This window comes from Tauraco erythrolophus, chromosome 11 (assembly GCF_009769465.1).
Source record: "Tauraco erythrolophus isolate bTauEry1 chromosome 11, bTauEry1.pri, whole genome shotgun sequence".
Taxonomy (NCBI): Eukaryota; Metazoa; Chordata; class Aves; order Musophagiformes; family Musophagidae; genus Tauraco; species Tauraco erythrolophus.
The window spans coordinates 14,166,012-14,179,602 of NC_141475.1; the positions used below are offsets into that span (position 1 = coordinate 14,166,012).

General features: G+C 41.8%; 1 protein-coding gene across 1 annotated transcript in view; it reads right to left on the minus strand.

Annotated features, from left to right (window-relative positions):
* Positions 1 to 13,591, minus strand: part of PLOD2 (procollagen-lysine,2-oxoglutarate 5-dioxygenase 2) — a 62,261-nt gene that overhangs the window by 28,031 nt on the left and 20,639 nt on the right. The window contains exons 4-7 of the mRNA XM_086618615.1: positions 12,390 to 12,511; positions 10,758 to 10,894; positions 1,849 to 2,012; positions 601 to 713 (exon numbers count right to left, since the gene is read on the minus strand). Coding sequence (XP_086474741.1) covers positions 601 to 713; positions 1,849 to 2,012; positions 10,758 to 10,894; positions 12,390 to 12,511 — 536 coding nt within the window. The remainder of the gene's footprint in view (positions 1 to 600; positions 714 to 1,848; positions 2,013 to 10,757; positions 10,895 to 12,389; positions 12,512 to 13,591) is intronic.

Consider the following 13,591-nt stretch of genomic DNA (forward strand, 5'->3'; position numbering starts at 1 on the left):
TATACATTGTTAACTTTTCTCAGCCCTATTTTTCCAGCATCAAGGCCATGCCTCTGACATCTATAATGTTTTAATGCCACTACTCAGTAGAGAACTTTGTTAAGCTAAGGCATGGAGAAGACCTCACCAAAAATTTATGATGCAGCTTTATTGAACGTATCTGCACAAAAAGCTGAAGAGCGAGAGGCAGTTGCAGGCAGGATCTGAAATGGCAGCAAGCCAAAATATAAAACAGTGGATCAGCAAGTAGTTCAGTGACACCCTGGAAAAATGTCGTGTTCTCCAGCTGTCAAACTGCCAAAAACATGGGACCCTCATTGAGATGAATGTGTCCAATCATACACCTCAGAGCTATTATTTCTAACAACAAAGCACAACCTGCCTGGATCTGCAGACAGCCTGAAATAATACATCAAGCCATGACCCTTTGGAAGCCTGTTCATCACTCCGACAGTAGGAACCTCCGGAGAACAAACACAATCGTCAACATAGCACTCGAGTAAAGAGACAGTTTTCCTTTCATTTTCATCTCCTGATGTTTTATGAGGAGCAGCATGTTATTTCAAGCAGAACGAAATGAGAAAGCCAGTCACTACCTACCCTTGCCAATGGGTCAACATAGATTTTGGTGTAAAACAGCTGGTCATCATCATTATCCTGCAGATTCCATTGCTGCACAATACGATTTATATATGGAGCATAACCAATAAATCCTGCAATATCACACACACATAAGTTATTTCCATAAAAAAGCACTACTCTGACAAGACTGTCCACCAGTCAATGACTTCATTCTGACTGTTTGGTGCCAGCAAAAGAAGAGTAGAAAATTCATACAATTTGGCTTAAAATCCGTTCCTGTGGTATGTACCAGTTCTGTTTTGAACAGTTCATAATTAAGGGTTACTTTTACACTAATGCTATTTTAAGAGAAAAAAAATAGGAAACAGATCTGTTTAGGATGGACCTGAGAAGTCGAAAGCAGGAGATTAGATTACTACTGTTCCCAAGAAACTCATCTGTGGAAAAAGTTTCATTTGCTGGCAGAGAAGCCTGAATCCAATATTGCCAGAACTACAAAGAGAATTCAACTGAAAACCAACATACGTTAAGTCAAAACAAAAAAGATAGGGCAGATAGGTGTGTAAAGAAGGGAGGGAAAGGAATGTGGATAACTCTCAGATCTACATGCTGCCCATCACCAGGTACCTAGGAGAAGTGACATACTGTGCTCTCTAGCAGTTAAACAGTGTCAGTGTATGCATTAATTAACTGCAAAATTATTATCAAAGCTGGCATTTAAAGGAGAACTCCAGAATTACCACGTCATTGAGATTAAGAAGAGTCACTCACACTTCTCTTGGAATGAACTGCCTAAACTATGCTGATGGGCCAGGCAGACCTACCAGCACATCCACACTGTATGCAGAGCTCCTCGAGAACAAGGTAGCCAAGTCAGGAAATTCTGTGGCCCAGGTGAACTGGGCGTATAAATAGCAGGTACTGCTTTGACTGGGCTTGTACACAAGATTGACTCTACTTCAGAAACAACTGGTGGCAATTGGGTCATCCCTGCACAGCATTTCATTACAATGCACAGCTGCTTGCTAGGCTGTTACTTTATTTACCTGCTTTTTACAAGTAATTGCCAGAAAATACTATGTAAGTTTGAATGAAAACTATTCTTGAGCACAGAAAAGGAACAATTCAAGTTGGGAGAAAGAGTAGAAGAGAAGGACAGTAAATCCAGTCCTTGATTTTATACTGGGGGAATTCAGAAACAGTTCCACATACAAATACAGAGAGCAGGTAACAGAAGTGAGTCATGTGTGCAAGAATCACACTTGCCTCCTGAGTTCAGGAATCGTTTTCCACTCCGAACAACAGGATACTTGTCAGCTAGCCTTTTATCTGGCCAAATTAATCCATCCGCTGCAAACACCACTTTATGATTAGATTCTTGAAATTTCTTTAGCAGTTCTTCAGGGCCCCCCGCAAAAATAACATCATAGCTGAAAATAAAGAAAATATATCCATTAGATAAGTTTAAGTTTAATGCTTCTATGTTCAAAACAACAAGTGGTTGCACTATTCAATTTTCAAAAATCATACAGACAGCCCTTTTATTCTGAAAAATGACTCATTAAATCATGTTTTACCACCATGTAAAAATCCTATACGTTTCTAGAAGAAAACCTTCAATCAATACTATTTATCCAATACAGTTTCCCCTTCTATTTATGTTTTTTTTTAAAAAAACCTTCCACATTTTGGACATTCTTTTTCCTTCAGATTTTGTCTACCTGAAAGTGATTTTCACATTTCATGTATTTTTGAGTAAAAAATATATTTTCCCCTTTAGAAAACTGTTTATGTGTTTAAGAATAACCAAAAAAATCCAAAATCAAAATTTAGCAGATTAAATAACTTAATTTAGCAGATTTACGGCCTACAAATACTTGTAGGCCGTAACATTAGGAAGGGCTCTTTACATTAGTGATGGGTGATAGGACAAGAGGAAATGGGTATAAGTTTAGTCAGGGGAGATTCAGGTTGGATGTTAGGAAGTATTTCTTCTCTGAAAGGGTTGTCAGCCACTGGAATAGGCTGCCCAGGGAGGTGGTTGAGTCCCCATCCCTGGATGTGTTTAAGAAAAGGGTGGATGAACTGCTTAGGGATATGGTTTAATGGAGGATTAGGGACGGTTGGACTGGATAATCTCTAAGGTCTTTTCCAACCTAGAATTTCTATGAAATTTCTATGAAATTTCTATGAAATTTCTATGAAATTTCTATGAAATTTCTATGAAATAAGAGTAGGGACTGAAAGATGATTTAGGTGACTCATTGGGGAACTCTCAACAATCTCGTTCCAGAACACAACGGCACTGACTTTCTTCTGAAAATTCTTATCAAGAATGTACTTAAATATTTCTCAATAAAGTCTTACTGCCCATAAACTTAAACTGTGTTGCATCCTGATAATATATAGATTTCTCCTTCAATCTCTTTAATCTGCTGAAGACTTCAGAAGGCTCTAAACTTCACATTTATGAAAAACTTCATCTGCCTTCACATGTTCATCAGATTTGACTGACAAAGACCTAAAGGTGGAGCGCTCATCTCTAAAAACAGCAATTACCCACAGCCAAAGGTCAGCACTACCCCAAAACAGAAAGAAACACACACGGGTTTAGCAAAGGTCATGTAAGAATGCAGTATCACAAGCCTAGTGGTTTCTCGTTGTTGATCCATAGCTAATTCAATGCCTCTGAAAAAAAACACACACCACCACCAAACCTAAATCCCAAAATATGTATAAATAATTAAATTATTCAGAGTATAAGGTTCCTTTGTTTGTACTTGAGACCTACATACAAAAGCATTAATACGCAAACGACTTCAAGGTTCATTTTACACAGTATGAAACCACACACCTGACATGACACAGCTGAAAACTCCCCCACCAGCACACAGAAGTGAGAGGGGCCAATAACGCAGAAGACCGGACGCTTGCAACAGCAAGGACCAGCGGGAGGAAGAGACTTCTCCCAAAGCCTGAGAAGCCGAACTGTTCCCCAAAGCAGAACCACTTCACCACTCTGCAAACTGAAGAGGAAAGACCCATCACATCAGGAGAGACACTGGAGCTGGAAGACAGACCGGTCTGCTACCAGCATAACAACCTGCACAACTAAGAGGCGGCAGGTGATAGTAGTAGGCGACTCTCTTCTGAGAGGTACAGAGGCACTTATTTGCTGACCTGACACAGTCTCTAGAGAGATGCGCGGCTTACCAGGGGCTCATATCAAGGACATCACGACCCTGGACTTCAAGAGAACAGACTTTGGCCTCTTCAGGGACCTGTTTGGTAGAGTACCATGGGATAAAGCCCTGGAGGGAAGAGGGGCCCAAGAAGGCTGGTTAATATTCAAGGATCACCTCCTCCAAGCTCAAGTGATGCATCCTGACAAAGAGGAAGGCAGCCAAAAACGTCCGGAGGCCTGCATGGATGAAGAAGGATCTCCTGGACAAACTCAAACACAAAAACGAAGCCTACAGAGGGTAGAAGCAAGAACAAGCAGCCTGGGAGGAACATAGACCCATCATCCAAGCAACTAAGGATCAGGCTAGGAAAGCTAAAGCCCTGATGGAATTAAATCTGGCCAGTGACATCAAGGGCAACAAGAAAGACTTCTATAGATACACTGCTGATAGAAGGAAGTCTAGGGAAAACGTGGGCCCTCTCTCAAAAGAAAGGGGAGTCCTGGTTACTCAGGATATGGAGAAGGCTGAGGTACCCAATGAATTCTTTGTCTCAGTCTACACTGGCAAGTGCTCTAGCTACACTGCCCAAGTCACAGAAGGCAAAGGCAGGGATTGGGAGAATGAAGAACCACTCACTGTAGGAGAAGATCAGGTTTGAGACCTTCTACAGAACCTGAAGGTGCACAAGTCCATGGGACCTGATGAGATGCATCCACAGATCCTGAGGGAACTAGCAGATGAAGTTGCTAAGCCACTATTAATCATATTTGAGAAGTCATGGCAGTCCAGTGAAGTTCCCAGTGAATGGAAAAGGGGAAACATAGCCTCCATTTTTAAAAAGTGAAAAAAGGAAGACCCAGGGAACTACAGGCCAGTCAGTCTTACCTCTGTGCCTGGCAAGATCATGGAGCAGATCCTCCTGGCAACTACACTAATGCACATAGAAAATAAGGAGGTGACTGGTGACAGCCAGCATGGCTTCACTAAGGGCAAATCCTGCCTGACTAATTTGATGGCCTTCTACGATGGGGTTACAGCATTGGTAGATAAGGGAAGAGCAACTAACATCATCTATCTGGACTTGTGCAAAGCATTTTACACTGGCCCACACAATATCCTTGTCTCTAAATTGGAGAGACATGGATTTGACAGATGGACCACTCAATGAATAAGGAATTGGCTGGATGGTCACGCTCAAAGAGTTGTGGTCAACAGCTCGATGTCCAAGTGGAGACCAGTGACGAGTGGTGTTCCTCAGGGGTTCATATTGGGAGTGGCGTTGTTTAAAACCTTTGTCAGCAACATGGACAGTGGGATTGAGAGCATCCTCAGCAAGTCTGCTGACAACACCAAGCTGTGTAGTGTGGTCACCACAGAAGAGGGAAGGGACCTTGACAGGCTTGAGACCTAGGCTTGTGCAAACCTCATGAAGTTCAACAAGGCCAAGTGCAAGGTCCTGCACATTAGTCAGGGCAGAGAATGGATTGAGAGCAGCCCTAAGGGGAAGAACTTGCTGTTGGCTGAAGAGAATCTCAACACAAGCTTGCAATATACGCTTGCAGCCCAGAAAGCCAACCATATCCTGGGCTGCATCAAAAGAAGCATGGCCAGCAGGTCAAGGGAGGTGATTCTGCCCCTCTACTCTGCTCTTGTGAGACCCCACCTGAAGTACTGCTTTCAGCTCTCGAGTACCCAACATAAGAAGGACATGGAGCTGTTGGAGTGGGTCCAGAGGAGGGCCACAAAGATGGTCAGAGGGATGGAGAACCTCTCCTATGAAGACAGGCTAAGAGAGTTGGGGTTGTTCAGCCTGGAGAAGAGAAGGCTCTGAGGAGACCTTCTAGCAGACTTCCAGTACTAAAAGGAGGCCTACAGGAAAGCTGGAGAGGGACTTTTTACAAGGGCATGTAGTGACAGGGCAAGGGGTAATGGCTTTAAACTAAAGAGGGGAGATCTAGATTAGATGTAAAGAAGAAATTCTTCACTATGAGGGTGATGAGGCACTGGAACACATTCTCCAGAGAAGCTGTGGATGCCCCATCCCTGGAAGTGTTCAGGGCCAGGCTGGATGGGGCTTTGAGCAACCTAGCCTAGTGGAAGGTGTCCCTGCCCTTGGCAGGGGGGTTAGAACTAGATGATCTTTAAGGTCCTTTCCAATCCAAATCATACTATGATGATTCTATGAATATTAGAATAATGTCATAGATTAGTATCTGGCTGAAGAAGCAGAATATTTGGGTTTAACAGCAGCATTTCAGTCTTACAGCTTCTTCATGTGAATACAGGTATGTTCTTATTCCACACATCTACCTTAGTAACTGAAAATCATCAGCCTTGACATACGGTAAAGGAATGGTACAGCTATCAAAAATCAAAAGGTTTAACCTTGACCAAGATTTTGTTCTTGCAAAGTCTTTTACCTGGGCTAAGACAAAGGACAGCAGTACCCCCATCTGCAGTACACGGAACTTTTTGTATTATAATGTATTATTCAGCAATAGTGCCAACAGATCAACTGTTACTGTCTTCTGGTACTTCTTTATTACAGTTCTGAAATTATTTTAAACATCCTTTCTTCAAAGGGGATTTCATGCTATTGCCCTAAGACAACTGAACAGCAGCTGGCTTGCAAATGCAAAAGAGAAGATTTTCACCACAGAGCAAAGTATGAACCCTGGAGAGGAAGTGTGTTATGGAGTCTATATAAAGTAAGCGGGTTTCCAAAAACTCTGTTTTGTTTTTCTGTAACTTTGGCAGAAGAATGTATGAAAAAAAAAATACTGTACATTTTGGAGCTTCCCCAGTTTTGTAAAAACTGCCTGTTTCTGCCCAAATATACAGGAATACACTTCCCTCCCTTTTCCATTCAATTGGTGTAGCCCGATTTGAAGCCAGAATGAGTATGAAGAACAAGCAAGAAACAGGAGACAAGCTGAAGACAGACAAAAACAGAGATTTGTCTGAGGCTTTAACTTAATAGCTTATGGCAGGCTGTGCTTCTCCTCTTTGATCAGGTTAGTGCTGCTGCTGCAATGACTTACAGCTGCGGGAAGGAACCAAACACCCCTGGAACATTGCTTCCAAGGACTGTCATTCTGGAAAAGAAAGCCAAAGTTGAGCAACATGCTGGGCTAGCCACAGGCTCTGCTTGTGAAAGGGATATGCTACTTAATACAGCACAGTTTACAATACAAAGCACGGTACAGAGCTGCTAAACTGCATTACCAATTATTATTATTATTTACGTCTATCCAGCACTGAACTCCTACTGTAAGAGAGGATTCACCGCAGGTTTACACCACTAAGATCATCACAAAATGAGTCCCAGGACTATCCTTGACAATTCATACTGTTGTTACGGGTAATGCACATGACATACTTTAAACAGGGCCTCAAAATTTGATAGAGGATAAAATGGATGTATCCAGGAAAAAGCAGGCTGCCTTGGAAAGCTGGAAAAGCTCAGCTACACTTTTATTTATTCTTCATAAATCCTTCTGATTAAGTAGAAAGCAAAGCAGGGCTGGGGGGTGGGGCGGGGGGTGGGGAGGGAACCAAAAAAAAAAGCAAGTTTCCACAACTCCAGTCCCATTTCCTGAAACTCCCAGATGGCAGATGCTTCAGGCTGAAATCCACTCGTTCCTCCTTTTCTTTTAGAGCAGCAAAGCACCCCAGCTACACATCCAGCCCTCATAGCAGCACAGTGAGACAGAGAGACAGTGGCTCAGGTCCTCCAAAATTGAACATACAACTCTTGTATCCACAACTTTTATAATAACAAGGACTGTTACTATTGAGGCTGCAGGTTAAGAGCTCAAAATACAAATGAGAGAGGGCTTACTAGCAACCAGCAATTCTGGTCCCATATCTCATCTTATTTAACTGGACTGTTCAGCCACACAGCCATTTTGTCATTTACATTGTATCCCCACTGGGATCACACCTTAACCACTTTGAGATATGTAGAAAATGTAACCATCCCTTACTTTCTGGCAAATGTTTAATAAATAGATAATAATAATGATTAAAAAAAATAAAAACAACAACAACAAAAAAATCTGAAAGGCTTCAAAAGTCTTCCATGCTACAAATTGATGGCTGTGGGAGTTCTGGATCAACAGTCACAGCATCAGCCATTTTATCCAGTCTACACTGGCCGTTAGCCAGCTCAATCTGAAATGGTCCAAAGTAAACCAGTAGTTAGCTCTTGCAAAAACAAGTCTAATTTAAATAGCGTTCCATTTGCAGGCAAAGTGTTTTGCTATCGGTACCTAGACACAAGCCATCCACAGAAGTTCAAACCATTTTTAGAATTGAGAGCTATATAAGAAACTACTCAAAAAAAAAAAGCTAGAAGCTAAGTTTGTTAAGTAAACAGTTCACTAGAAACGATTTGTCTAGTTACGGTAAGTAAACCAGACATTTCCTTTCCCTATTCCAAAGATTAATATTCCAAATGCTTCACAATGAATATAATGAAAAACACTTGAAAACTAAAGGAAGTTCACTGTATTTGTCTTTTCCAAACTCACTGCTACATTGATCAACAATTAAACTGCAAACCAGGATTCCTGGAAATTAAAAGCTCATTAGAATTAAAATATAATGCTAGAATCGGCAAACTATTTATTCCTCCTATCTGGAATCAGTTCCACCAGCTTTAAATCAATATGTACTTGGGATTATGGACTTCAGGAACCTGGGAGAAGTTAAATCCTGTGATTTTTCACGGCAAGAAAGATTATGGCATCTGCACTTTGACACACGTGGTCCTCCGTACTCTCATCCATGTGAGCAGAAAGCCTGCCCCTCAAGAGAATAAACTATGTTGGAAAAGAACTTGAGCTATACCCAAATTTGCTAACAAATTTGCATATTTTACCATATAGGGAGAAAATAATAATGAATCAGGATAATAAATTTGAAAACAAAGGAATTCATTGTAAGCAGCAACCATGTGGGAAACATTTGATTCATTTGAGCGTTTAGTAAAGAACATAAAATCTCCTGAACCAATCTTAAAAAGTTTCAGTTATTGCATGATCAGTAGGACAACACCATGAACAAACATGTAATATATCTACTTTTAGAAAAATAGTTTTTCCGCTTACCAAATGCAAAACTGATCAAGTCAATAAGAAAAAAATTCAAAAACTGAATGTGTACCTCCAAACACTCTTAATTTACTGTCAGTTAAGTGTACAAAGAAAATATTCAGCGTAATAAACTTCCCCTATAAAGCTTGTTTATAATTTGGATCAGATTATTTAGACATTGCCTTTCTAGCTCTATCTTCTACTTATCACAAGTGGTAAAATTAAAAAAGAAAACTGAGTAGCATCTTTAAATTTGCTGCCAGTTTAACAGGCTACTCTAACTTTCCTAAACTCTTAACTTACACAAAATAACAAATGAACTTTCCAGTAAATCACAGAATCATAGAATGGCATAAGCTGGAAGGGACCTCAGAGATCATCTAATCCAACCTCCATGTCATGGGCAGAGACGCCTCTCAACTAGACCAGGCTACTCAAGGCTCCATCCCATCCGGCCTTGAACACCTCCAGGGAGGGGGCATCCACAACTTCTGTGGACAATTTATTCCAAAGTCTTACCACCCTCGTACTGAAGAATTTCTTCCTAAAATCTAATCTAAATCTGTTCTCCTTCAACTTAAACCCATTTCCCCTTGTCCTATCAGTGGACACTCTTGCAAAAAGTCCCTCCCCAGCCTTCCTGTAGGTTCCCTTCAGGAATTGGAAGGCAGCTATTAGGTCCTCCCGAAGTCTTCTCTTTTCAAGGCTGAACAATCCCAGCTCCTGCAACCTGCCTCGTAGCAGAGGTGCTCCAGCCATCACACCACTATCTCTTGTGACGATGCCTGCTGTACAAATCCTGCCGAACCTCCACCTTGCAAAAGGGTCCCTAAAATTCTTCAGCCATCAAATTTTTAAAATAAATAAGCAGGTTAAAAGCTGAAAGAAAATTCTGGAGCAGATATTCCAACGTGATTTAGTAACAACAGTGTGAATCCATGCGCGAATCTCTCCAAGCTCACACTCGGCTACCTCCCCAAGGTTGCCTGTCTGCAATCGGGGCTTTTTATCCCTGACTTAAGACTTGGTCCCATGCCTTCTTTCCAGCAATTGTTTTAGAGCTGTGACCCTGCTCTGCTTAACGCTAGCGTGGAAGAGCTTGGTGGCTGCTGTGAGCTAGATTCTCAGCTGCTCTGATCATGCTCTTGTCACAGGAGCAAAAGAAGAGGAGGAGGGGGAAAGAAACAGAGTGAAGCAATGGAAAAAGTGGGATTTGAACATGTTTGAGCTTCCTGTTCTCTGTAACAGGGAGAAATCTATCTGGCCTCCAGTGAGAATGTTCAAGCATTGCTGTGCTACGAGCTATCATCTGGCATCTGCAGCAGCACTGTCTCTCTATCCTTCCATCGCACAGACAGCGCTGACACCAGGGATATATCTGGCACCAAGCCTCTTGTTTCAGTTCTCCAGCATGTACAAGAAGGTCTCCTGTTAAGTACTTCCCTCAGGGGCCCCTTTTCCAGCTTCCTCCATATCACTTACTTCATGGAACAAGATCACGTTCTGGTCCTTACTGGCCACTTTATTTCTGGAGCTGCTTTTGCTCCCCCTCTGTCGCACACTCCCAGCCTGCAGCCATGTCCTGCCCTCACCGCAGCTGAGCAGGGAGAGGACAAATGCTTGCCTAAAAGCCTGTCAGCTCCCAATAGCATTTTTTTATCCCCTCGAGGCAGCAGAGCTATGAACAACTCTTACATCTGCAAATCCATTAAAAAAAGTAACGCTTGCTCCAAGAGCAATCTACTATTTTTATGAATGAAGAAAAATGGAAACAAACTCTCTCAAATAAACAGGGATGGGGAAAAGCAACATGCAACTTCCAGCATGTCACAGCAGCTACTTTTGCATGCCTACTCAGACTAAAATGTAAAGGCAACAAGCCAGGTTTGCTCACCATTCAACAAACATTACAACCAAGTCCTTTTGATCAGCATAGCTTTCCATGCCTTCTTTCAGCAGTCGAACTTTCTGCCCTCCACCAATAGAGTTAGGCAGCTCACCACCTTTCCATTCTTCACCTTTTCCAAGCACCTGGAATAAGAAAAAAAACCACTTTTTGCTAGTATTCAAAAACAAGAGGCTTTTTAAAGGAGACCCTTATTGAAAACAGATGTTAACAGAGAAGTAACACATTGAAGCATAGCAAGCCAGCAATTCCAGCATCATAATTTTTCCATGTCTGAAGCAGCATTCAGCACAATGACATCACTGCAAAAACATGAGAAAGACATTTCTTAACCAAATAAGAATCAAGCAATTGCCTGCTACCACCATTTATTCAAATGTGTCTCCTTCAGAAAAAAGCAAAAAGCTAATAATTGTTTCAAAATTTGTATTAGAAAAACATTCTGAATGAGACCTTTAAAAGTTAACATAATCACTTTAGGAACAGGAAGGGTAAGAGACCTTGGTGGATCAGGGTATTGCTAATATAAACTGCAAACTCCAGTTTTTCTGAAATCCCTCTGGAACACTTCTGAATAAGGAAAGGATAGGTTCCCCAATATACAGCTGGCTGCTAAAATCAGTTAAACAAAACTCCTCCCTAGCCAAGCGCTATAGTGAATTACATGTTAAAAAAAAAAAAAACAAACCAACCCACACCCACTTTTTGTGGGTTTTGAACACCATGTTTTTGGAACTTATAAAATCTGGAAGACTACATGGCATGATGTTTTGGACAAATCTGCAAAGCCAATAGGCTTTGTACCTAGAGCTCAGGCTTCTGGGGTGCTTTAGTACAGCATAGTCATACTAGGAAAGGTTCTCAGTCTTCCAAGTTCAGTGGTCAAGCTTCAAGTCAAACTTCAGAGACAAATAATTTTCAATCTATAGTGTAGACAGTGTAGTAAGTAAGCAGAAAAAAATCATAACACCATCTGAAGTCCTCAATTTTCTCTTGTAAAACATATTTGTGGGGAAAGTTTAGAGGAAGGTTAGTGACCTCCCTTTTTCCCAAGGCCACCAGGAGGTCAACCTCAGTACGTGACATATGGAGACGTGGAACAAGACAGAAAAGGCTGGCAAGAATGGTAGAAACATTTTGTCCTCTCGGAGAATTACAGGTTCCTGGGAAACACAGTGAAACTTTGAGTTGCAACTCCTTCCCCGCAGCAGGGATCCAGTCTTGTTTAAGGTGGAAAGACTCATCCAAAGCCTTCTCAGTGCAGTGCAGCATCTAGAAGCATTCATGCCAACAAAATCAGCCACACTGAAAAACAAGGCTACCTGATAAATCATGACAGAACCTGTAAGAGACTGAGGACACTGATCACAATAGCTACTAACCTGTAAAACAGTCCCAAAGGCAGTGGCATCCTCCCATGGTCATTCAGAGGGGGACCAGCAGGTACGCAACAGGGACATCAGCAGGGCCACATGCAAGTGCCCTACCCATCCCCCAGCTCTGTAATCGTTTTACCGTGCCCCAGCACGCAAAGAAGCAAATGCAACTTCAGTTACTACCTCTCTGTTTCTGTCTTAAAGGCTGTATAGCATGAATATTTGGTATGAAAACATACAATACCTTTACTGTGTAGTTGAAGTGCTTTGCGGTTCGCATGAAACGATGAAAGCCATCGGTTTCTTTAGTTGCTACAGTAAAAACTAGTAGCTTATCTGAGGGAGAAAACAAAAGAACATGTATTACTATGTTTTCAGGCCACAGTTTGTAACAAAAACAATGCACTGAACAGCAGCGAATCAGGGGAGCTTTATGGCTTGCCTACACCTCACTCAAGAAGAGGCAAATACACTGTAATGTTATAGGCATGAGACATTACCAAGCAAGAACTGCTACGGACAAGGGTGTTGTATTTAAAATGATCCTCAGGAAGAGGAAGCAAAGAAATCTATCTACTCTGTAAACAGCTAGCTCAAGGCATGAAAGCAAAGTTAGTGTGGCTACTGGACAGGAAGGAATCTTCAAAACGAAAATAACTCAGTACCTTTCAGTTTGAACTAATCCTGTGACCTGTTATCATAGGACTGAATGGTACCAGAGAACTTCACCCAACCTCACTAACTCCCCTGAAAGCAAGGTGGTTTGTACTTTTCATGAAAACAGGGAAAAAAAAACAACTATGGACACCAGTCCCTCAAGAGTCAGCGTTTAGTGCTTTTAAGTCCTTGGGCAGAGACAAAAAAGCAAGAGGTTTTGTCTTTTTATTCAGAGCCTCTGTAAATTATAGCAGTGCTATTTTTGCCCTCTTACTGCATGCAAGCAAATGACCATGCAACCAATTTCCTTTTCATATCCCAGGGCTTTTGACATAGTTCAAAATGAGGCCATGAATTCCCACTAAACAGCTTCCTGACTAAACAACTGAACAGCATTCAGCACCCTACGCAATACACTGCATAACCGAGGTACGTAATTCAACGCTATGAGAAACACAGTACCCCTATCCAACATAAAGTATTTAATCAGACCAGCCTGGATCCCAGGGCACATAGCAGTTCCTCAATTTGGTCTGAGTTCAAGCAACAGCTGCCCTCTAAGCAGAGTCCATGAGATCAATCTTCACAAGAAAGTAAAATTAGTTGCCTCTAATTAGCATTCCAGACACAGTGCCTGTTGTTGTTTCACTTTCCCACAAAACATCCTCTGAGTTTATCTTCACCAGCACAGCAACATGTGCTGGAAGTGGCTGCTGTGAAAAACACTCCTACTAACCCTTCAGCCTTGCCCACCACCACAGACTTAGCAGCCCTCAGAGACTTGAGATG